Here is a 25,377-nt window from a genome sequence, read left to right on the forward strand (position 1 = left end):
ACCCTTTGTACATTAATAAAGTATTCTTAATTATTTAAGAACTTATGAATGGTAATATGATGTGAATTTTTAATCTCTTTTGCAGTTTTCAAACTATTTTTGATGTTATAGCATTATTGTCATGAAACTAAATGTAGGAGATTCTTTCTATGTTACTAAACGGTTTTCTAAGAATTTACTATGGTACAAAAATGTGATTTGGTATAAGTAATTTAAAAGGACTTTTAAAAACTTGAATACGTAATTGTTTAATTGCTTATAACTTTGTTCTTTCTAGTCTGCTAGCTTAATTAATAATGCTGTGTAGTGTATGAATGTCACTTGATTCCCTCTGTCTCTGTGAGGCAGAGAAGGCAGGTCATGGTGAGGTGATGGCAGGAACAGGCACAACAGCAGATCCCCAGTTTAGAGAGGAGATGAAAGTGAGGCTAAAATATGTAATTTATCCAATCGTTAGACTGGGGATTAAGTCTTTGGGCTGGGAATCTCCTCATGAAACTCTACTGCCTTATTAAAGAATTATCACAAATACTGAAGGTGGAAGCTGAGCATTTTGTTAGCCTCTTATTTAATAATTACAGAGATTTCATATTAGGCTACCTGAATATTCTTGGCAAGGAAGAAAATATGAAATGTAAATACATTACAATTTGTAATTGAGCTGAAGGGTTTGTCTTCAAGATAAATACCTAACCCCAGTGCTTGCCCATAGGGGCCACCTACTGAATGTTTAATTGTGTTGAACGTTTGAACGGAGAGAGGAAGATGGAGTGGGAAATACACCACTTGAAGAGATGTGTTTAGCAGAGGCCACATACTAGTTTATAAAAAGGAATAATTAAGTCTATTCTATTTTGATTCTTTTTGAAAAATAAAATGAATGCTTGTTATGTGTTATAATTACAGACTATTCAAGGCCAAAATGAGAGCAGTGACATAAAGGAATCAAAAGAACATACTTCAGAAACTACGGAAGGAACACCAAAGCATGACGCTCATCACATTTGTGATAAAGATGTTCAGCAGGACCTCAGCCTAGACATTGAGAAAATAACTAAGACTGGTGCAGTGAAACTCACAGGAGAGTGCTCTGGGGAACAGTCCCCACACACCAGCTATGAGACTCCCGGGGAAGACAAAACCCAGGGCTATTCAGAATGCAATTCTGAATTGTCATTTTCTGGTCCTAATGCTTTGGTACCTATGGATTTCCTGGGGAATCAGAAAAATATCCAAAATCTTCAACTGCAGGTAAAAGAGGTATCAAATGAGAATCTGAGATTACTTCATGTGATAGAGGACCGTGACAGAAAAGTTGAAAGTTTGCTAAATGAAATGAATGAATTAGATTCAAAACTCCATTTACAGGAGGTTCAACTAATGACCAAAATTGAAGCATGCATAGAATTGGAAAAAATAGTTGAGGAACTTAAGAAAGAAAACTCAGATTTAAGTGAAAAATTGGAATCTTTTTCTTGTGATAACCAGGAGTTACTCCAGAGAGTAGAAACTTCTGAAGGCCTCAATTCTAATTTAGAAATGTGTGCAGATAAATCATCACATGAAGATACTGAAGATAATGTAGCCAAGGTGAATGACAGCTGGAAAGAGAGATTTCTTGATGTGGAAAATGAGCTGAGTAGGATCAGATCTGAGAAAGCTAGCACTGAGCATCAGGTCCTCTCCTTGGAGGCTGCTTTAGAGAGAGTTCAAACAGAGAAGCTATGTTTAGAAAAAGACAATGAAAATAAGCAGAAGGTTATTGTCTGTCTTGAAGAAGACCTCTCAGTGGTCACAAGTGAGAGAAACCAGCTTCGTGGAGAATTAGATACTATGTCAAAAAAAACCTTGGAACTGGATCAGTTGTCTGAAAAGATGAAGGAGAAAACACAAGAGCTCGAGTCTCATCAAAGCGAGTGTCTTCGTTGCCTTCAGGTGGCGGAGGCAGAGGTGAAGGAGAAGACAGAACTCCTTCAGACTTTGTCCTCTGATGTGAGTGAGCTGTTAAAAGAGAAAACTCATCTCCAGGAAAAGCTGCAGAGTTTGGAAAAGGACTCACAGGCACTGTCTTTGGCAAAATGTGAGCTGGAAAACCAAATTGCACAGCTGAATAAAGAGAAGGAATTGCTTATCAAGGAATCTGAAAACCTGCAGGCCAGACTGAGTGAATCTGATTATGAAAAGCTGAACATCTCCAAGGCCTTGGAGGCCGCACTGGTGGAGAAAGGTGAGTTCGCATTGAGGCTGAGCTCAACACAGGAGGAAGTGCATCAGCTGAGAAGAGGCATCGAGAAACTGAGAGTTCGCATTGAGGCCGATGAAAAGAAGCAGCTGCATGTCGCAGAGAAACTGAAAGAGCGCGAGCGGGAGAATGATTCACTTAAGGATAAAGTTGAGAACCTTGAAAGGGAATTGCAGATGTCAGAAGAAAACCAGGAGCTAGTGATTCTTGATGCCGAGAATTCCAAAGCAGAAGTAGAGACTCTAAAAACACAACTAGAAGAGATGGCCAGAAGCCTGAAAGTTTTCGAATTAGACCATGTCATGTTAAGGTCTGAAAAAGAAGATCTGACCAAACAACTACAAGAAAAACAAGGTCAAGTGTCAGAACTAGACAAGTTACTCTCTTCATTTAAAAGTCTGTTAGAAGAAAAGGAGCAAGCAGAAATACAGATCAAAGAAGAATCTAAAACTGCAGTCGAGATGCTTCAGAATCAGTTAAAAGAGCTAAATGATGCAGTAGCTGCCCTGTGTGGTGACCAGGAAACTGTGAAGGCCACAGAACAGAGTCTAGACCCACCAGTAGAGGAAGTGCATCAGCTGAGAAACAGCATTGAAAAGCTGAGAGTCCACCTGGAAGCTGATGAAAAGAAGCAGCTCTGTGTCTTAGAACAACTGAAGGAAAGTGAGCATCAAGCAGATTTACTTAAGGGCAGAGTGGAGAACCTTGAAAGAGAGCTAGAGCTATCCAGGAAAAACCAAGAGCATGCAGTTCTTGAGGCAGAGAATTCCAAAGGAGAGGTAGAGACCCTGAAAGCAAAGATAGAAGGGATGACCCAAAGCCTGAGAGATCTGGAATTACATCTTGTTACTATAAGGTCAGAAAAAGAAAATCTGACAAACGCATTACAAAAAGAGCAAGAGCGAATATCTGAATTAGAAATAAGAAATTCATCCTTTGAAAATATTCTGCAAGAGAAAGAGCAAGAGAAAGTACAGATGAAAGAAAAATCAAACACTGCTGTGGAGATGCTTCAAACACAATTAAAAGAGCTCAATGAAAGAGTGGCAGCCCTGCGTAACGACCAAGAGACCTGTAAGGCCAAAGAGCAGAATCTTAGTAGTCAAGTAGATTGTCTTGAACTTGAGAAGGCTCAGTTGCTACAAGGCCTTGAGGAGGCCAAAAATAATTACATTGTTTTGCAGTCTTCTGTGAATGGCCTCATTCAAGAAGTAGAAGATGGCAAGCAGAAACTAGAGAAGAAGGATGAAGAAATCAGTAGAATAAAAAATCAAATTCAGGACCAAGAGCAGCTCGTCTCTAAACTTTCTGAGGTGGAAGGAGAGCACCAACTTTTGAAGAAGCAAAACTTAGAACTGGTAAATCTGACAGTGGAATTGGAGCAGAAGATCCAAGTGCTACAATCCAAAAATGCCTCTTTGCAGGACACGTTAGAAGTGCTGCAGAGTTCTTACAAGAACCTAGAGAATGAGCTTGAATTGACAAAAATGGACAAAATGTCCTTTGTTGAAAAAGTAAGTGGCTATATCTGTTTATGTTTAAATATGCAGTCATGAGGGAGGACACCATATTTACTTCTAGACACTGAATTACATTTACTTCTAGACAATGTCTGCTATGTTGGACCAAACTTTGTAAAGGCTTTATGTTTATTGGGTCTTGAATTGCAGAAACATTGAGTTGGCTCTGGCAATAGTGACTATTCTAGCTGATTCTTTGGGACATTTTCATGGATTGGACCAGGTTTTTAATGTGGCACCTACATATGGGCAAAGCTTTGGTTTATGTACAGTTACTTGTTCTAATTATATTTCCCTTTCTTAGAGTATATCAGAATAGTGGTCTCCCCATGCCCAGTTGAGACTCACTGCTATAGAGAGTACAACAGACATTATCTAGGATCAGAAGGGATATGCCTGCCTTAATGTGTCTTTTTTGCCTTTAGAACAAAGCACTTTTAAAGATACTGATAGATTTATAACCAGCAGAGCACTCATGGCTTCTAGGGTGTGTCTTGGGGATTTTGTGCTTTCAGTCCCCCTTTTATACATTCTCTGTGCAGTCTTCTATTTTGTTAGTTGATGCTTACAGGGAAGATCTGCCATCAAGAGGCTCAATTATTAAAGAAAAATTAAGTTTTGACCTAGTGAGCTTACTTAGTGACTTAGGAAAGTGATTCCACCACATTTAATTTTTACTGAACAAATATTAAAGAAAAAAAGGAGTATCCAGAAAAAACAATTAGTCTCCACCCTGTATTTTCTAAGAATTTTGGGGTTTGGTATACCTTAAAAGAGATGGCAATTAGTATGGAGATGCTGAGACAAACCATACCAGGCTGTTTCTACTTCAAGGGGCAAATGCAAACAATAGCTTTTTAACTGTGTTTCACTGATCATAAGCATGTGTCTTGCAGATTAGTATGGCACTGGGGGATTAGTAGAGATACAAGAACTGATAAGCCAAGATGCTGCCTGATATGATATTCTCTGATGTTTAAGTTTAATTCAAGTTAATACCTTTGTGAAAGATTTTAAGACTTAGCAATATTATCTTTCCTTGTCATTCCTTTTCTTATTGCTATTCTATTAAATTTTTGCTGAGAAGAAAAGGTAAGCTTCCCATTTGAGGATGCTGAGTATGTTGAACTGAGTGGATTAGTAAAGCAGGGATTAGCCAGCTTCAATTTTATGATTGAAAGCTAAAGTAAATGTGAATATGTTGTATCAGAGTGATTAATCTCATCAAAACAGACCACCAGAAAGCAGATTCTAACAAAAGATGAAATTGCAGGTAAACACAATGACTGCAAAGGAAACTGAGCTGCAGAGGGAAATGCATGCGATGGCACAGAAAACAGCAGAGTTGCAAGAAGAACTCAGTGGAGAGAAAAATAGGCTAACTGGAGAGTTACAGTTACTGTTGGAAGAAATAAAGAGCAGCAAAGTAAGTTTCTTCATGACAAATGTTCTATGATCTGTTAGTGCCCACTCTCCTTGTTGGTTTCTGTAAGACCTTCTGTAGTTTACCTGTTTTTAGCTCTTGAAAAAAATAACCCCATGCTTCTGTCATGATCAGATTTATAGTAATCTCTACCATCCAACACTATCACGAGCCCACCAGGAGTGGTGAGAAGCCTCTGAACACATGAAAATATGTCTCAGAGCCCAAATACGCTTTCATAGAAGAGGACCCTTGTACCACATTAACGCATATCAGAAGTAGATCTCATGCCGCTTTCAACAAGTTTATCTGCTTTCCTAGCTTGCCACAGATTACAGGCTGGAATGTTGCTGGAAACACATTCATTGATCTGCTGACAACTAACAAAGTAACAGAACTAGAGTCACAGTAATATGTAAAGTTAGAAGACTCTTGGGGTGCTGTTTTAGGGAAGGGTTAATGTGGCACATCTGTAGCACTTGGGCTGCCACTCCCCACTGCCATTTCCATAGCAGGCATTGCTGATTCCTGCCCTCCCTTTCTCGTGAATCTCCTAACACTGTGTCCTGGGTAGCTGCTGCCATGCAGGGAGAGCTGGCAGATGCAGTGAAACCTATTTGTCATACCTGATTAAATTATAAATATTCCTATATCTGTATAGTCCTAATGCAACTTCATCCCTGAGTAGTATTTAAAGAACAGCAAAATAGGATAGTTATGATTGCGACCCTGAATAATTACAGAAAGTTGATATATGTAATATTCTGTATAAAGAGTTGGAGAAATTTGTTCTTTTCTTTAAATATAGTATTTAATCTATAAAAATGGAAAGGTTTTGGCATTAAATCTCAGGAATGGACTTAGAGAATGTTCTGGCCGTACTGCATGGAAGGAGTTCCTCTGAATGGTATTTGCTTATTGCGTCTGCTGAAATCTCTTTTGGTGTTGAGTAGCTTGGGAGTCTCCCAAGTGCGTCGTTATTGTATTTCATGTATAGGCACCACTGAGAGTAGTAGCTTGGCATCAGGTTCATACATATGAGTGTGTTAGTTTGCAATGGCTTTATGCATTCATTTATTCATTCTGTAAATAATAAGTGCTAGCAAGATCAGGGGATAGACTGTTGAACTTTACCTATCCTGTGTTTCCTGTACTCATATAGCTTACAGTCTAGACCCATAATAAATCATGAAATAGGCAACATGTAACAATCATAAGTGGACAAATACTATAAAGGAAGTAAGATTCTTTGCTGCAGAGTAATTGGGATGTGGAGATGTCAAGGTAGAGAACAACCTAATTTAGATAGGGTGGTCAGCAGATGTCACCTGCAAGATGAGTCAGTTATTCAATGAACAGGCAGAAGAGGGAGACTTCTAGGTCTAAAGAGCAGTGTGGTGAAAGCTCTGAGATTAGAAAGATCTTTGTATTTGTTTTAGAAATGAAAAGGAAGCCATTGTGGCTGGAGCCAGATGGAAATATGCACAAAGACTGGAGGGTTGGGAAGGGTATGGAGCGGGTAGGAAAGGTTTGAGGCGGGAATAGTAACTTGGCTAGTTCAACATATAGGGAGTATTTAGAAATTATGGGAAAGGTAGAAAATGATGGAGAAGAGAAGGTGGCTCAGGGCCTAGTCACAGGAACTCTAGCATACAAGGTGAGAGGGAGAAAGAAGAGCCAGCAAAGAAAACAGAGATGGCTTGATGAGGCAAACCAGGGGGATGTCGTATTCTGGAAATCAAGAGGAAGGAGTGTCTCAAGGAGGGAGTGGCTGGGTATAGTGGTTCACACCTGTAATCCCAGCATTTTGGGAGGCTGAGGTGGGCTGATAGCTTGAGTCTAGAAGTTCAAGACCAGCCTGGTCAACATGGAAAAACTCTGTCTCTCCAAAAAATTAGCCAGACATGGAGGCACATACCTATGGTCCCAGCTACTTGGGAGGCTGAGGTGGGGGATCACCTGAGTCCTGGAGATTGAGGCTGCAGTGAACCATGATTGTGCCTCTGTACTCCAGCCTGGAAAAAACTAAGTCAAACCAACCAACCAACCAAACAAACAAACAAACAAACAAACAAAAAAAACAAAAGGAAGGAGTGCAGTAGCCCCAGGTACTACTTAGAGGTCGACTGAGATGAGCTCAGAAGAGTGTGCCTTTAATTTGCAGCATGGAGGTTGATGATGCCATGGAAAGCTTTTTCAGGAAGAGCTGGAATGAATCGATTGGAGCAGGTTGAAGAATTGAAGATGAGGAATTAGATACCACACAGACAGAAACACATACTGTAACAGCTACTCCGGGTCAGGCGTGAAGACAAATGCTTCCGGGGTTGGAGTTTGGCCAGTTCTTCACATTGAAGGGACGGGGCAAAAGTGGAGGGCATTTGGAAGGGAATTCTTATAGTGATAGAACATGGAGTCTGTGCTGGTCAAGGAAGAAAATGCAAGTCCTGAGGGGATTTGGTGTGAAGGTGGTAGTGTTTCTGTTGATGAGGTTGGGAATTATTGCAATGGAAGTACCTTAACAAACAAGGTTGGAAGCATAGGAAGGTGTGGTCCCAGAGTGGTTTAGTTGCATTCAAGGTTTCAGAGTTTCTGTGGTCTCTGGATATGACCTTGTGAGTTGGATGGGCTGAAGCAAAGGAAAGTGTCACTGGAGGTGAAGTTACAATTTAAAGTGAATACACTGCTAAGGATTATAGCACTATGCTGTACAGATTTTATCTTGCCCATAAAATTTTTTTTCTGCATAATACTCATGATTTTCTAAAAATATATATTCAGGTTCTTAATTGTGAGGAAGCACTATTATGATTTTATTACATTTCTGTTTAGGATCAATTGAAGGAGCTCACACTAGAAAATAGTGAACTGAAGAAGGGCCTGGATTGCATGCACAAAGACCAGGTGGAAAAGGAAGGGAAAGTGAGAGAGGAAATAGCTGAATATCAGCTACGACTTCACGAAGCTGAAAAGAAACACCAGGCTGTGCTTTTGGACACAAACAAACAGGTAAAATATGGGGTTTGGTTACTGGGGGAGTTGGAGAGTTGATTTTAAAGATGCTTTTTAATGTTTTTTTTTTTCCCAAAAAGTCAACATTCTGGGTTATGACTATGCTATATAATCTTATAAAAGGTCTCACATTAACTTCATGGTCTTTTCACCAGTTTCCTCTCTTATCACTTGATTTTTAAAAAAGATATATTTCCATTTGGAGAATAATAGGAGAGTTACAAAGTTGAAATAGTCCTTGGTACAACAGTGTTGTTTTTGATTTTGTTTTTTGTTTTTCTTACAATTTTTTTCTTAGCTGTGCCTCCTAGCTAAAGTAATATATATATATATATTTTGCTGTAGTATGAAATAGAAATCCAGACATATCAAGAGAAATTGTCTTCTAAAGAAGAATGTCTCAGTTCACAGAAGTTGGAGATGGACCTTTTAAAGTCTAGTAAAGAAGAACTCAGTAATTCATTGAAAGCTACTACTCAGGTTTTGGAAGAACTGAAGAAAACCAAGGTATGTTCACTTTTCTTTGCTTCATGATTTCGAATCGTTTATACAGTGGTAGTGCTTATGGTATAGCATTAAATGCTTTCATTTTCATTTTATGAAAATTTTTGGTAGTCAAATGTCATTCATCAGTTGTCTGCTGAGTTATCTTTAACAAAAATTAGTGAATGATCTGAGTCTCATAGTTTGAATAAGTTATCCATTGCCTCATGCGCCCTCGCAAACTAGAGGATGTTAAAGACATCTTGAGATAGATTTGAAGATCTAGCAGCACAGCAGATGAGGGCAGGCCTTTTAAGCTATAGAAAACAGTCTGGTGGGCAATTCCAAAGTCTTGAATGAGCTGTCTCCAAGTTCACTGTCACCATACCCAATCTCCTGTGGCTTATGGGAGATCAAAGTGTGGCAGAGCACCTTGGTCAGGCAGACGTGTGTGGATATTTCCCTCTTCCTCTTCACGCAAGGATCATAGAACCCTAGTTTCAGGATTGCTAATTTCAAGATGGTACCACAGTAATTCTACCTGGAAAAGCAGGTGTTTTGATTCCTACAAATATTTTTCATAAGATGAATACTACCCACCATGTGTATTAATGAACCAGGATAATAAATATCTTCCAGCAAAGGTTTTACTTAGAAGATAATTATATTTTTTAAACTTTGACATTAATTGAATATATACAGACAGAAAACTAGATATATATTTATTATGTTTATGGCTCTTATATAACCATCAAGGTAAAGGAAATTTATTAATTAAATACAAATTAGTAAAATTCAAAATCATGTTAATAATTAATAATGTTCTGCTTCTACAAAATGAGATGTTGGGTTTAATAATGGAAAGAAGTAGCACTGTTGAAATAGAATTAAATGGGTCTTTAATTCATTTGTCATTGGAATCAGAGGTAGCGAGTTCCAAAAGGGTAAGGTTTACTGCAATGTTACTAACAGATTATTTCAAAATTAAATTTACAAAGATGAGATCCAAGCTATAACATCTACTTGCAACATGAATATGGTACTGCACTCCCCACCCCCATTCCCCCTCCTCCTCCTGCTGCCATTTGGTCTTCCTTTGTAAATTCATGATGCCGTACCAGATTATTTTAGAATTCTGCATTTTAAAAGATATTACATAATATAATGCATATGCCATATATAATATCCCAGTGGGATCAGCTATAATATTGCATAATCAACTTCAGATTTCTGCAGCAAAATGTGTGGATATTCTCACCAGGCAGGATAAATAAAGACTATATATATTGGGCAAGGTATGGTGACTCATGCCTAGAATCCCAGCACTTCGGGAGGCCAGAATTTGAGACCAGCCTGGGTAACATAGTGAGACCCCATTTCTAAAAAAAAAAAAAATAAAACCTTGGGAAGGTGAGGTGGGAGGATCGCTTGGGTCTAAAAGGTTATGCAGTGAGCCATGATGGTGCCACTGCATCCCAGTCTGGATGACAGAGGAAGGTCCTGTCTTAAAAATAAATAAATAAATAAATTAATAAAGACTATAAATGCCTTTATATCTGTTCAGGTTGGGTTTTGCCTCTAAATCATTTTCATAGCTCTTTTTTGATTTGGGAATTCTGAATAAGGATGTGAACTTGTACCACTCAGCAGAATTATGAGGACACAATTCTCCCACCATTCTATTGTCTTTCTATTTGAGCCACAATAAAATTTAACATTGTATAGTGAGCTATAATATCATTTGGCCTTCACTTGGTATGGCTAAAAAAAAATACCATGGCAGGTGTTGAAACTGTAACAGTGTGATTACAAATGGGGACACAATTCTCTCATTGAGAATTTTGGACCCACCAAGAATAGTTCCTGGTCTCCCTGCCCAGTAATCCAATGCGATTTCCACTGGATAAATACAGACACAGTGGGCACTTAATAGACATCTCAGGAACCATAGCTTATACTTGTGATACTAAGAAAGAATAACAAAAATCACATTGTTAATTAGGAGGACTTAGGATACTGAGTAGAGAAGATGAATGGTTTTTTGCATCTTTAGATGTTTTGTTGTGAATCTAATAATTCTTAAATTTACAATATATGAATCTTGTATCTCATTTTTCTATTTGCTTGTAAAAAGAAATTCAAGGTTTTAAGTGGAATTGCTTTTATTTTGTAGATGGACAATCTAAAATGTGTAAATCAGTTGAAGAAGGAAAATGAACGTGCCCAGGGGAAAATAAAGTTGTTGATGAAATCCTGTAAACAGCTGGAAGAGGAAAAGGAGACATTGCAGAAAGAACTGTCTCAACTTGAAGCTGCACAGGAGAGGCAGAAAACAGGTGGGTGTTAACTGGGGCATATCAGCTAGCCAGAACTCTTTTCCAATAGTGAAATAACACATGGTGTGAGTGCATAGGAGCTATTTTTAGTGCTGTGTTCTATTACTGAATGCTGATTTTTCAGCATTAATCCATTTTCCAATTTCTGAATTTTGTGCTTCTCTTGGGATCATTATAGGACTCAGAATGAAGCCTTTTTGTTTGTTTGTTTTTGAGACAGTGTCTTGCTATATCACCCAGGCTGTACAGTAGCACCTTTATGGCTCATTGCAGCCTTGACCTCCTGGGTCCAAGGGATCCTCCCACCTCAGCCTCCTGAATAGCTGGACTATAGGTAGGCACCACCACGCCCAACTAATTTTTGTATTTTTTGTAGAGGCAAGCTTTTGCCATGTTGCGCAGGCTGGTCTTGAATTCATGGTCTCAAGCAATCTGCCCACCTCGGCCTCCCAAAGTGCTAGGACTATTGGCATGAGCCACCATGCTTGGGCTGAATGAAGCCATTTTGAAGTAGAATTATTGCATCTTCTGTTCTATAAAACATGCAAAAAGCTGGTGGTATTTTTTGCTAATCAGCCATTCTAAGAAGAGTTTTTTATGTTGATGTCCAGTTATGTGGTTCCTTTGTCAATAGATTGGCAATGAAGTTGGCTTTGGTTATTTATAAAAAGCTGACCCTTGTTGTCCTTGGTCCATTTGTATGGGTCAACTAATGGGAATGGGTGAGAGCGGGAGGTATATATTTAGTTGTGTAGGCAACATAGAAAAGGAAAGAATGATAACTCTCCTTGTCACTTTTATCCACTTATGTCCCTGGAGTGGCAAGTGCTTACCATGTGGGTAGATGACGACAAGCATAATCTGACTAGTTTCTCTGGTCTGTAACATGGCAGAGTGTGGGTCAACAGTTTTCCCTGTTGGAAACAGTGCTTAGGGTAGACTGGGGCTTCAGGAGATTTTTCTAACGGATTTAGTATCACCTATGGCAGCTATAAGTTGACCAAGATTCTCACCTGTATCGTGTTCCCCCAAACCATTGTTCATCAGACCCTCCATTGCCTTCAAATGCTTTCAGAGTGTTTTTTGGATTTGCCTGGTTATTTGTTAGAATCGTGTCTCCCAAAGCCATACAACAGAGGCTTCATTATCTTTACTGACTTCTGTTCATCCACTTACGGTAGACAGAATGGACTGAGGAAAACAAGGATGTAAAAATGAATTTATTGACTGCATATAACTGGTACTACAAAAAAATTTAATGAGTTGGCTGAAATATGTGTTTGAGATTTTGGTGGATTTTATTTAAGCTGTCCCAGTGAATGTCATGGAACTAGAATATCTACCTTGATGTGATACCTCCCAAACGAGAGTTGTTTGAACTATAAGAACATATACAGATATATCTCCCCCATCTCTTCAAAAAAAAAGAAAGAACAAGTCTAAGATTATCTGCTTCACGGGGCCCATTGTTAACTAGAGAAGCATCAAGTTGCACATCATGTGTTGCTTTATTTTGGACAGGTACTGTTTTGGATGCTAAGGTTGATGAATTCATGACTGAGATCAAAGAACTGAAAGAAACTCTTGAAGAAAAAACCAAGGAGGCAGACGAGTACTTGGATAAGTACTGTTCCTTGCTTATAAGCCATGAAAAGTTAGAGAAAGCTAAAGAGATGTTAGAGACACAAGTGGCCCATCTCTCTTCACAGCAATATAAACAAGATTTCCGAGGGTCTCCTTTGCTAGATGCAGCTGTTCCAGGACCATCTCCAATTCCTTCTGCTACTGAAAAGAGGTTATCATCTGGCCAAAATAAAGCTTCAGGCAAGAGACAAAGGTCCAGTGGGATATGGGAAAATGGTAGAGGACCAACACCTTCTACTCCAGAGACATTTTCTAAAAAAAGTAAGAAAGCAGTCACGAGAGGTATTCACCCTGCAAAGGACACGCAAGATACCGAGTTTGAACCAGAGGGACTTCCAGAAGTTGTAAAGAAGGGTATGCCTAATTTAAAAACAAAATTATTTGTGTTCTTTTGAAATTCCATGTAATAGTTCACATATAAAAAGACAAAAGCATTTGCTTTTTACATTATCGTGCAATAATCTCATTGACGTTCATAAACAACAGTCTGCTTTTAAATGGATGAGGCATATATTTTCCTCAAGGATCTAATTACTTGTGTCACATTAACAAAAGAGCTGGTAGATTGGAAAGATGACTGTCTGAAATCTGTTTAGAATTTGTTGCTTGAATGCTGAAAAAATCATTACAGCAAGGACACCCTTCAAGGTTTCCTACATTTGGTCATGACTGACCCAGCTAGCAGATGAGCTGGAGGGTGTCTGTCATGCTGGTCCCCTGACTGGAGCTACTGACTACACTTTGTTTTGTTTTTAAACTTGGTTCTCCCTCAAGTCTGGCCCAGGGACTGTGCCAGTCTAGGAACTGTTTGTTACTGGTTCCTGACTGAAAAAAAGGATAGCAATTAAGTAGGAATTTAGGAATTTTCATAGCAACTTGACATTTTTGCAACATCCAAGCACATAATCATTTTTTTTTCTGTTGATTTCATTCTCATTCTATCATACAAAAATATTATTCCACAGCAGATTGGAAATTCTTCCACCCCCCCACCCCCCCGCCAACTGCCCCCGAATATCAAAACTGATTCTTTGCCATAGTTGGTTTGAAAAGCATTGTTCTGAGTAACTAAAGCCCAAAAATAGTTAGCTCTCTCTCACTGGTAATTTTTATATGTAGTTAAAATGTGAAAAACAAAAACAAATGCTGCTTTAGTTAGCCCTAAATGCAGTTCTGGAGTGTTTGTTGATACGCTAACTCTTAGTATCCCTGGGATTGACTTTCTTCTCTGGGTCATCAAAAGTCATGTCACTTCCTTCTATGGAAAGAGACAACAGGAGTGAGTGTGAAATCACCTTTAGGAAGGTCAGTCAAAACTTTCTCCTCCCACCTACGTGAGAGTGCTCGCCTGAAGTAGCTGTTACCATTTTACATTTCCCCCTGTAAACAAGCACTTGCCTTTTTTTTTTTTTTTCTATTATACCCTCTTTTTTCCCCCAACCCAATTTTACTATAAGGCCTGCTGGAGTTCTTTAGATCTTAGAAAAATGCATAGTAAAACATCCATGTGGAAGATAGATGCAGAAAGGTTTTTTCTTTGTAGTGTTATTTTCCCTTCTCTCATTGTTGTTTTCTATGTTTCTAATAAGAGAAACCTGTTAGTTACTTGATTCAACTTGGTGACTCCCAGGGCAGGTGAAGAGTAATCCATTGACCGCAATGGCTAGGACAAAATATTTTTTGGAGTTGGCTTTATCCTTGTTAAAACCACCTGGTGAATAGCGTTTCCATTGTAGATAGAATTGGACCTCGCAGTGCTGACAGTTAGCTTTTTTGCCCTTAGGGTTTGCTGACATCCCAACTGGGAAGACTAGCCCATATATCCTGCGGAGAACAACCATGGCGACTCGGACCAGCCCCCGCCTGGCTGCACAGAAGTTAGCACTATCCCCACTGAGTCTCAGCAAAGAAAATCTTGCAGAGTCCTCCAAACCAACAGCTGGTGGCAGCAGATCACAAAAGGTAAACTATTGTCAACATCCATCTGCTGTTTGAGATCCAGAAAACTGCGGTATTACCTGCGTGAGGATTGGACACTGCACTCCCTAATTCAGGGGCCCTTTAAAAAAGTCTGACCTTCTTGGTGTGGTGTAAGTCAGTAAGTAGTGAGCAAGTGAGAGGGTGAGCATGATAGTATCAGGGTACATGATCTCATCCTTGACTCAACAGGCCACTTGAGTATAGTTTGGAAAATGGCATTGTTACATCAAACTCAGCGGATTTGTAAGAAAGTTTTAGGCATTACTGATGAAGGATTTGAAGAGGTAATTTTCCTTTTTGCCACAGGTATTAGTCATAGTTTGTTTCAAACTGTCACTTATCTGCCCCCAGCTGCTAATTCTTTATAAATCCTTTACTTTCTTAAAAAAAAAAAAAAAAAAAAGCACATATTTCAGTAGATATTTAAGGAAAGGAACTGTGTTTATGGATTTCTCTCTTTTGATTGTTGAGGATATGACAGAATCTTAGTGACCTCTGTGTACCTTACAGTATCCCAGAAAATGTTATGTAGAACATAGAGAATATTTGCTTAACAGATCTTTATTCCTGTTATTATGATCCATACCAGCAGCTACCATTTAAGTATGCAAAGTATACGCATTTTATTTGTCTTACTCATTTTATTGAACTCTCACAGTAAGTGATATAAAAGAGTGAAGAACATGAGACTTATAAAGATTTAATCTCCCTGTGTCAACCCCTATTTTCTCTCAACTCCACAGTCTTGATCTTTCTATGATACTAGTGTTTCTGATTTTTTTTTTTTTTTTTTTTAAGATGGTGTTTTGCCATGTTGCCTAGGCTGGCCTAGAACTCCTGAGCTCAGGCAATCCACCCACCTTGGCCTCCCAAAGTGCTAGGATTACAGGTGTGAGTATTAGTGTTTCTTAGACTAGAGTCTAGGGGAATATTTTTGGAAATTGCTGGAATAGCTTCAAAGAGTTTGAACAGTCTGTGATTTTACCTTGATTGCTCACTTGTCGGAGTTTGATCAAGTATGTGAGCTGATAACCTCTAACCAGAAAACAAAGCCTTGAAAGTATAATAACCCCTATTTGTGTAATGTGATAATTCATAAGTGAGCAAGCACGTTCTTAGGATTTTGGATTCCAAATATGAACATATTGGTGGTTATACATGGGAGATCTAAAGAGCATAATATATTTAGATTTCTTAATCTAAATGTCACAACAACAGATTTGCAAATTTGTTTTTGTTGATGCATAAAAGCTATAAGCATTAAGGAATTATACTTAGTAATAAGTTTGTTCATCATGCTCATTATAATAAAAATTTTATTAATTCAAGTATGAAGAAGAATGATCTGAGATTTTCTTTCACTCATTAAAATGGACCCATTCATTACTCCTATTAGAAATATTCTACCGTTTTGTGCAAATTGTCCTCCCCTCCCCCACCAAATTCTCTCTCTCACTCACATTTGGATTTAACTTTTACATGCTGCCAACAACAAAATACTGAAGTACATACTGGAGAATATATATTTAATATACTGAATATACTGACTTTCCAATGAACATAAGAACAGCTTCTCTTTTAAGCAACTAGTGCCCCTAAAGAGTGGAGCTACCAGGCTTGTCCAAAGCTATCAACTATGAGGTATCCACTGGATACTAAATACAGAAGGAGGCAGGGTTACGGTCCTGATATGGGCTGTGCCATTTTCTTAGAAGGGTGACTGGGAGCCACCCTTTCCCCCTCGTAAAAAGTAACATCCATTCCTGTTTGTCTCACACTTATGGAGATCAAATGAAGTGTTTGTCTGATTCTCTCAGAACAGAAAACCATGACATAAGCTAGTACTCTGTGCCTACACTGTCTTTAGGCAGCTCTCTTTATTGTAATTTCTTGCTTAAATGTCTGTCTTCTGATTTGCAATTTGAGTTCTGTAAGGTTACTACTGATTATATCTATAGTTTATGTCTAAAGTAGTGTCTGACATTCAACAAATATTCATTAAATGAATGAACTGTGAATGTCCTGAAGTGATTGCATTAATAGATGTTTATTAAGGCAGGCTAGGAAATGGTCTTATGAAATAATCATGAGTCATTTTTTTGCTGTTATGAAGAACTGGTAAAAGTTGGTAAAAGCAGTTTGCATGTGGTGTTCAGACTTACTATCTAGGAAAAAGAGCTTTGCACGCTAGGGGGCCTGCTCTCCTCACTGCTGTTGAATCTGCTGAGTAGGGAATAGTAACCATGGTTTCCTGCAGATTTTGTTCAGTGCATTAGCTACATGCCGTTCAGCAGGCACCAGCAGTTATGAATTGCTAAGCAATTTTGTGCACTTACAAATGCGGACGGGGTCCTTTTGAGAGCAGTAATAGGAGACTTCATGATTAGATTCAAACTCTTCGAAAGCTAGCCTAGTAATTTTTAATTTAATTCAGCTTTTTCTGAGTTGCCCTGTTAAAATGCTTGCCTCATCTGTTAAGCATATTTCATCACTTAGTTTTAAAAATCTAGGGCAAGGTCTTATTTCCCAAAGCAGTTGCTTAGAAACTCAGGATTGTGAGTTCTCCTTTAAGGTGACTGGCTAAGTTATGAGAGAGACAGTTTCCTAGGTCATTTAGCAAGACCTTTAGTGACATCTGACAAGTTCAAAGGGGAAAAAATGGGCAAAATGCACATTAGGTGAGGATCATTCTGGATTATGTCACTGGGATGGATAAGCTTAGGAACTTCTGGTTTGTTGGGAATAAGGGAGACAGCGATTGTAGACCTGATCTCCTGAACCTGGGCTTTGCGATCAGTTCCAGAGGACTGGCAGATAAGCTGTAGAGCCCATCATGGATGGTGGCGTTGGTTGTCTGGGGGTCTTGCATTTTTTCCCACTTTTGAGGTTCATTTCACTGAACTGTCTGCATATCTGCCCTCTCCCTATTAAAACTGAAGAATCAGTTATAAGACAATTAGGGTATGCATGTACTATTTTTCCCCTGTGTTAGTCTAGGAGGATGTGCTATCTTAATAAATACTTGGTGAATTTGACTTTGTCTGGTTATAGACCATTCCGAAGCTAACTAACTAAAAGAAGATCAAATCCACAGTTTAGATTCTGATCACAACTACAGTGTCCTCAATTCAGTATCAGAAATTGAGTTTAGAGAGGAGAAGCCAAAAAAAAAGTGGACGTTAGCCATTTGACTGGGATAGACAGTCTTACAGGTTCAAATTTTCTATTTGCTGTAGGGTATCTGTCTCTTTCTCTCTTTTTAAATGGCAAACCTAAAGATTTTTCTTGTACATCTGGTGGGTTCCAGGGAAACCTTGTCTTTGGAATCACTATTTCTCTGGAAAAAAAAAAAAGTACCAGCAAAACTCTGTTTTATTTTTTTTCTTTGACTTTCCATGGATGGTAATTTTCCATTAAGTCTTGATCTTCCAAGGCTGCATCTTTTCAGTGTCCTGGACATACCCCAAGGGAAAAGTGAGCTTTCCTGGGATTTGATCTGTTGGCCAGATTTGCTATGTTTCATGTAATGAAAAGTATTTAACTGCCTTTTTCAAACCACATGCTTCCTATGGAAAGAATATAAATGGGAAAATAATTTCCATTCCCTTTTCTTCTTGCATCAGAAGGAGATCCAGGGAGTATCTGTCACATAGTTACTTCTTGGTGTCTGTGCTGGACACAGATCCTTGTGTCCATTATGCAAGAGGCCCTTCTCCTTTCTCTCTGAAAGATCTTCCTACTTGAATCTTCCACTTTTGCCTTTAACTTTGGCTAGGTGAAGCTTTCCTGTACTTCATTTTTCTTGCTCTTTTTTGACCCCATATCTTTTTTTACTATATAAAGTTAATTTTTTTTTTTTTTTTTTTAATCTTGCTCTGTCACCCAGGCTGGAGTGCAGTGACAGATCACGGCTCACTGCAGACTCAAACAACGGGGCCCAAGTGATCCTCCTGCCTCAGCCTCCTGAGTAGCTGGGAATATAGGTGTGAGCCACTAAGCCTGGCCCAGTTTCAAAATATCTTCACTTATCAGTTACCTTACTCTCTCATCTACTTAACGTCTTACATTTTCTGAGATATCTCTTTCTTTTAAAAGGCAGGATGTTTGAGAGGAGATTTATTCCTTCTGGACTTTATTGTTAGATAGTTGCCCTTCTGCTATAGTCCAAATTCAAGATGGAAACAACCAACCATACAGGGAAAATGATTAAAATACCCTGAATAGGTCCTTGGTCATTTTAAAATTCTCTACCCTGTGGAGGTAGTATTACTCATTTGGGTTATGTTTGTTTTAAACAACAGCAATGGCTAGTTAGGACAATAGAGGCAGGTTTTTTTCACTTAGGAATTCACTGGACATGTACCATGTGGTCGAGCATGCTGTGGGCACCAGGAGTACATAGGTATATACATAGTCTTTGCCATCAGAGGTGCCAAGGGAGGATTGATAACTTGTTAGAAGTTAGATATCCTCCTAACTTCTCTATTAGGTGGGGCCTATTTTCAGGGAAGAGGAAATACTAGAGTTATGTGTAACTTGTAGAGAAGAAGAATTTAACTTAAAACTTAGTGAGATAGTACTTTATTTTTCATACTGTAGAAATGTGAATGTGATTGAAACCTCTAACAAAGATGTTTGTGTTACAGGTCAAAGTTGCTCAGCAGAGCCCAGTGGATTCAGGCACTGTCCTCCGAGAACCCACCACGAAATCTCTCTTAGTTAATAATCTTCCTGAGAGAAGTCCGGCTGACAGCCCCAGAGAGGGCCTGAGGGCCAAGCGAGGCCGACGCACCCCCAGCCCCAAAGCTGGCGTGGAGCCCAAGGGCAGTGAGAACTGTAAGGTCCAGTGAAGACACCTTGTGTGTCAGTACCCCTGGGAGGTGACAGTCATTGAATAGATAAGGCTCTGCCTACAGGACTTTTCTTTAGCCAGGGAGCACTTTATCAGTGAGGAGAAAACAATTCCTTAGAAGTCTTAAATATATTGTACTCTTTACCCATGTGTAGGTATTGAAAAAGTTTAGAAGCACTGATCACCTATTAGCATTGACATTCCTCTCCTGTAATGTAAATAGTATAAAGCTATGTATATAAAGCTTTTTGGTAATATGTTACAATTAAAATGATAAGCACTGTATCATCTCGTTTGTATGTGGATTTTACACTGAAAAATGCAAAACACATTTTATACTTTCAATTAACAGCTCTAGGAAAATGTAGGCTTTTGCTTATGATATTCTTCTATCTGTACTATTAGGCATGGAATAGTTTTGGATCAAGAATTTCTTCGAGCTGAGTAAAATGAAAGAAAAGCATGTTATATGTTTTTAAGGAAAACATGCACACATATACATGCAGGAGTGTTTATTTTTCTCTTCCAGTCTGTTTTAGACATCTTTGCTTATGTAACCTGTATATATGTGTGTGTGGGTATATGCTTACTTCCAATTAGGGTTGCAGGCTTCCTAGAGGTGCGCTATACTCTGTTTGTCATTGTGTTTTTTCTTTTTTAACCAATTTTTTACAGTTATTTGGTATGCATTCTCATACCTGGTGATGTATTAACATATAGCCTTTGTTTTCTAATAAAAGAGTCACCTTCATTTTCTCTAAGAATGATTCCTAAGTGTAAAGGTATTATGAATACTGGTACTGTCTCTTGCTAACTGCAACAGCCTCTTATAAAAGTAAAAATGTTTGAACAAACGATACAGATCTTTAAACAAAAGATCTTAGCATACTGAGTTGTATTAAAAGACATAATTTGGAATATGGGTCATAAGGAGTATATGGGAATGTAATATGTTCAGCCCAGTGCCTCCTACATTTGTGTCTCCATTAAACCACATCATCAAGGATACAGGTATGTGGTATTTGCCAGCTCACTTATTGATGATAATATAGTTTCGAAAACATGCAGGCATTATGAGCCTTGTCAGATGCAGAAAGATTTGAACAAGTTCTTAACGTTCTTGAATCAGCGTAAAAAAGTTTCCTAGGACATGTGCTAGTAAAAGATCATGTGTTCTTGGCTTTTAGTCCAGATTGATACACAAACCTCAATAAGCACCATCATTTATATTTAAAAGTTGTCCTTTGCAAGGTGACCTCTGTTGTTGGATAATGCTTCAATAATATTAAGCTACTTAGTATTCATCAACTGAAAGTGATATCCTGACTTTCCTCTTCTTTCTGCAGTTGTTTGGGCTTGAGGTCTGGTGCAATATCCTTACCATAAATCATTCCAGGGCTGCCATGTGTTCAAGAGCATGACCCTGAGCAGACGTTGTTGGGATCAAGCCATCAGCTTTGTTGGCTGTCTCCAGCAATTGGAAGATTCCACTCAGGAGGCTTTGCTGGGTAGTGTCATAGGTCCTTGAAAGCATCTTCATCTTTTTCCTAGGTGTGCCATAGCTGCTGCTCTTGTTACTTGGATACTTCCATTTTTGTAACTGTAGAGAATTGTTCCAAATCTTGTAAGTGGACAACCAGGACATTATTCTTTTCCTCAAGCTAACAACACTTGTTCTGTTATGAGCTGAGCTGCATATGGGGTGAAAAGTAAACATGCTACCATTCCAACTCACAAGTACCTTATAAACCAGTTGAGTCATGAGTAAGATTCCCATTGACAAATCATGTGGGAAAGCGAATCAAGTCCAGATATCTGGGAAACAGATTCTCATCTATACAATGAGGGTCTTGGTTGAGATGATTCTTTTACCATGAATATTGTGTAAGAACTGAAATGGACCTTTGTGTTATTGGGAATTGTTGGCAGTCTAAGGAGACTGCATCTTCAAAAAGAAAGAAATAAAAACCAAAATATAAATGTAGCCTGATTTCTTGAGACACCCCTCCCTTCACCCTCTCACTTGCCTTCTTTGAGATTTATTTGTGATTTTTCTCATTTGATCCCAGTTTATTTATTTTGTTGGAATTGGTAAATTTTCACAGATTTGTTTGCACCTGGAAAGAAGTTGGGGTACTTCTTCCTAGGGGCCCCTAACTCAAGGAGGGGAGAGCTCTTCCACTTTCCAACTGGTTTGAGTCTGCAAAAGTTTCTAACTTCTCTTAGCATGGCTCACCACCAATTGTTATTTTAAAATTTCCAAGTTCTTCCAAAATCCTTCAGCCTATGGGAAATATGTCATGAAAGAAATTTAAATAGTAAATAAATGGATCAGTTCTTGTAAGCCACAGGTTTACTGCACCACAGTCTGAAGTTGGACTGATCATTAGCATGTTTTTCATATTTCTCTTCTATAGTTAAGGAGGGGGATACAATTATTTCTTGAAGAGGACAGTAAGTACCAAAAATTGTTAACTACCACTTGATAGTTGAGAGTTATGTGCTCTCCTGCTTCTATTCATATAAGCTGCCTTCTCTTTGAAGGGGAAGGAGTTTTATATTAATTCACTGACTGTGGAGATAACAGAGCCTTGAGTGCCTCAGAAGGGCCTGGCTATTCTCATTTGAAAAGTCTGAGGACCTGAAGCTGGCATTCTACCCCCAGGCCCAGCTATGTATCTAATGCCACTACTCACTTTAGCTTTGGCTCAACTGGATGGGAAGTCATACATTTTACAAGGTATTTTCATGTGTGCGGAAACTTTCACCTTTCTGAGGTTACAAGGTCAAACTTCTCACTCATAGGTCTGGGGAAATCTTGCTTAATAATAATTGTGTCTCCCAACAACCTTGCAAAATGATTATCCTCATCAAACAAGATAAAATAGGCTCAGAGTATTTGGCCCAGGAAGCAGCAGAGTTGAGTGTCGACCTCAGCTTTGCAAATACAAAGCCCATTCTCTCTCGTTTGTCCTGCTGCCTCTCTGGAAGCAGGCTTTTCCAGAATAATTCTGATAGTATAGATTTTCAGATGATATTAGGTAGCTTTTCCCCTTTCTATGTGCAATGGCAATGAAGATATCTAGGATGTCTGTATCTGATTTGTGTTACCTTCTATTTAATTTCAAAATGTAAGATGGGACTAGGTATACGTTTTAATTCCTAAAAGTTGTCTACTATCTAAAAGTTGTCTACTAAATTAATGCATAAACATTATTTATGTAAAGGTAAATCCTTTCAAAGAGCCTTTTTTGCAATTCAACAAGGAAAAGAACCCCATTAAAAAGTGGGCATGAACAGACACTTCTCAAAAGAAAACATAAAACTGACCAACAAACATGAAAAAATGCTCAAGATCACTAATCATCAGAGAAATGCAAATCAAAACCACAATGTGGCACCATCTCACACCAGTCAGAATGGCCATTATTAAAACATCAAAAATTAACATGCTGGCAAGGTTGTGGTGAAAAGGGAACGCCTATACAGTGTTGATGGGAATACAAATTAATTCAGCCACTGTGGAAAATGGTTTGGAGATTTCTCAAAGAACTTAAAATAGAACTACCATTCTACCCAGCAATCCTATTACTGGGTATATAAACAAAGGCAGGCCGGGCGCGGTGGCTCAAGCCTGTAATCCCAGCACTTTGGGAGGCCGAGGCGGGTGGATCACGAGGTCAAGAGATCAAGACCATCCTGGTCAACATGGTGAAACCCCGTCTCTACTAAAACTACAAAAAATTAGCTGGGCATGGTGGCGCGTGCCTGTAGTCCCAGCTACTCAGGAGGCTGAGGCAGGAGAATTGCCTGCACCCAGGAGGCGGAGGTTGCGGTGAGCCGAGATCGCGCCATTGCACTCCAGCCTGGGTAACAAGAGCGAAACTCCGTCTCAAAAAAAAAAAAAAGAAAGTAATTATAAACAAAGGCAAATAAATCATTCTTCCAAAAAGACACATGCACTCCTATGTTCATTGCAGCACTATTCACAATAGCAAAGACATGGAATCAGCCTAGGACCCATCAATGGTGACTGAATAGAGAAAATGCCGTGGTTTATGGCATCATAGTATTCCATGGCACATACCTATGGAATATATGCCATGGAATACTATGATGCCATAAATAAAAATGAAATCATGTACTTTGCAGCAACATGGATACAACTGGAGACCATTATCCTAAGCAAATTAACTCAGGAAGCCAAATACCACATGTTCTCACTTTTAAGTCGGAGCTAAATGTCGGTACACATGGACATAAAGAAGGGGGCAATAGACACTGAGGACTACTAGATGGGGGAAGGAGGAAGGGTGGACCAAGAGTTGAAAAACTATTGGGTACTATGCTCACTACTTTGATGACAGGATAATACCCCAAACCTCAGCATCATGAGATATACCCTCGTAACAAACCTGCACATGTACTGCCTGTATCTAAAATGTGGACGTTATATATAAAAAAGTCTGGTCTGGAAAACCAAATACAAAATACTTCAAATACAAACGTTTAATATAATATAGACATTAAAAGTGAAAGGTGTCAACATGCCTTGGGGTCCCATTTGACCTTAGTCAAATTACTTAATTCTCTGTGCCTCAGTTTCTTTCCTTTCCTTTTTTTTTTAATTTTGCGACACAGTCTTACTCTGTCACCCAGGCTGGAGTGCAGTGGTGCAATATTGGCTCACTGCAACCTCTGCCTCCTCGGTTCAAGCAATTCTCCTGCCTCAGCGTCCAAAGTAGCTGGGACTGCAGGAGTGTGCCACCATGCCAAGCTAATTTTGGAATTGTTAGTAGAAACGAGGTTTCACCATGTTGGCCAGGCTGGTCTCACACACCTGGCCTCAGTTGATCCGCCTGTCTTTGCCTCCCAAAGTGCTGGGATTACAGGTGTGAGCCACCACGCGCAGCCTCAGTTTCTTCATTGTTAAAATTGGATATAAATGATAATACCTCTTGGCGTTGTCACAGTTAATTTGTTAATACTTTACACTTACGATTTTACACTGACTAGAATGTTGGTTATTCTGCATAAAGATAATTACATATAACTTTTTTTCAGATCAAGTTCTTATCTGAAATTTTTACTAATGTCAATACCATAATGCTTATTTTGCAAATGAGTTTAATCACTATAGATGTGTACATATCATTCAATTATTGATCTTGCAAATGAGCCATTCACAGGTTTTTAGTTTTTGTTTGCTTGGCTCATTAAAAATATCTAAAGAAAACAATCACTACAATTTTATTTACAAATGGGTTGTGCTCCTGAAGTACAAATATAAATTAGTTGTTTGGAACTCAGAATACATTTCCTTGTAGAAACAACATTGTAAGTTGTGCCTAAGTTTAAGCCCAGGTAGCCAACTTGGCCCTTACTATGTTAAAATGACAATCACATTTGTTTCAGCCGTATGGAACCTTCACGGATAGCACTGTTTCTTTGGAGACGCGTATTTTAAGAATGAAGTTACCATAAACTCAATTTTTTACCCCTTAACTATCTTTCCAATGTATCCCGCCCTTCTTTTTCCATTTTGTAGTACTGGACAGGAATGGTTTAGCAGTCTCAGGTTGGAGAAATTGAGATGTAGATTCCTGTCCACCACATTTTTAGAACAGCAGCAGCTCCCAGTCTGAAAGGGAAAGTGATAGTTTTTATGTTGGATTTAATGCTGCAGGCAATGCCAGTTTTATTTAATGTTGGTGTATTTGTGTGTGTAAATTTAAGTGGTTTGTTAAACTACTTAACATGTTTGATGTTTTAGAAAATTACAAGGAAATACATATCCCCAAGCTTCGTACACTTTCGTTGACTTGCAAGTTGACTTCTAGCCCCCAAATTCCCACCAGCCACCGTCCCCTCAATTCAAAGATGGT

The 25,377-nt window shown here is 38.8% G+C and overlaps 1 protein-coding gene across 1 annotated transcript in view; it reads left to right on the forward strand.

The window, feature by feature from the left end:
- CENPF (centromere protein F) overlaps positions 1 to 20,249 on the forward strand; it is a 58,720-nt gene extending 38,471 nt beyond the window's left edge. The window contains exons 13-20 of the mRNA XM_032289226.1: positions 907 to 3,756; positions 5,036 to 5,188; positions 8,018 to 8,194; positions 8,543 to 8,704; positions 10,854 to 11,016; positions 12,538 to 13,014; positions 14,444 to 14,622; positions 19,287 to 20,249. Coding sequence (XP_032145117.1) covers positions 907 to 3,756; positions 5,036 to 5,188; positions 8,018 to 8,194; positions 8,543 to 8,704; positions 10,854 to 11,016; positions 12,538 to 13,014; positions 14,444 to 14,622; positions 19,287 to 19,490 — 4,365 coding nt within the window. The 3' untranslated portion in view covers positions 19,491 to 20,249. The remainder of the gene's footprint in view (positions 1 to 906; positions 3,757 to 5,035; positions 5,189 to 8,017; positions 8,195 to 8,542; positions 8,705 to 10,853; positions 11,017 to 12,537; positions 13,015 to 14,443; positions 14,623 to 19,286) is intronic.
- The last annotated feature ends 5,128 nt before the right edge of the window (positions 20,250 to 25,377 follow it).

This window comes from Sapajus apella, unplaced genomic scaffold, assembly GCF_009761245.1.
Source record: "Sapajus apella isolate SASKATOON/1434 unplaced genomic scaffold, GSC_monkey_1.0 scaffold22, whole genome shotgun sequence".
In the NCBI taxonomy this organism is placed as follows: Eukaryota; Metazoa; Chordata; class Mammalia; order Primates; family Cebidae; genus Sapajus; species Sapajus apella.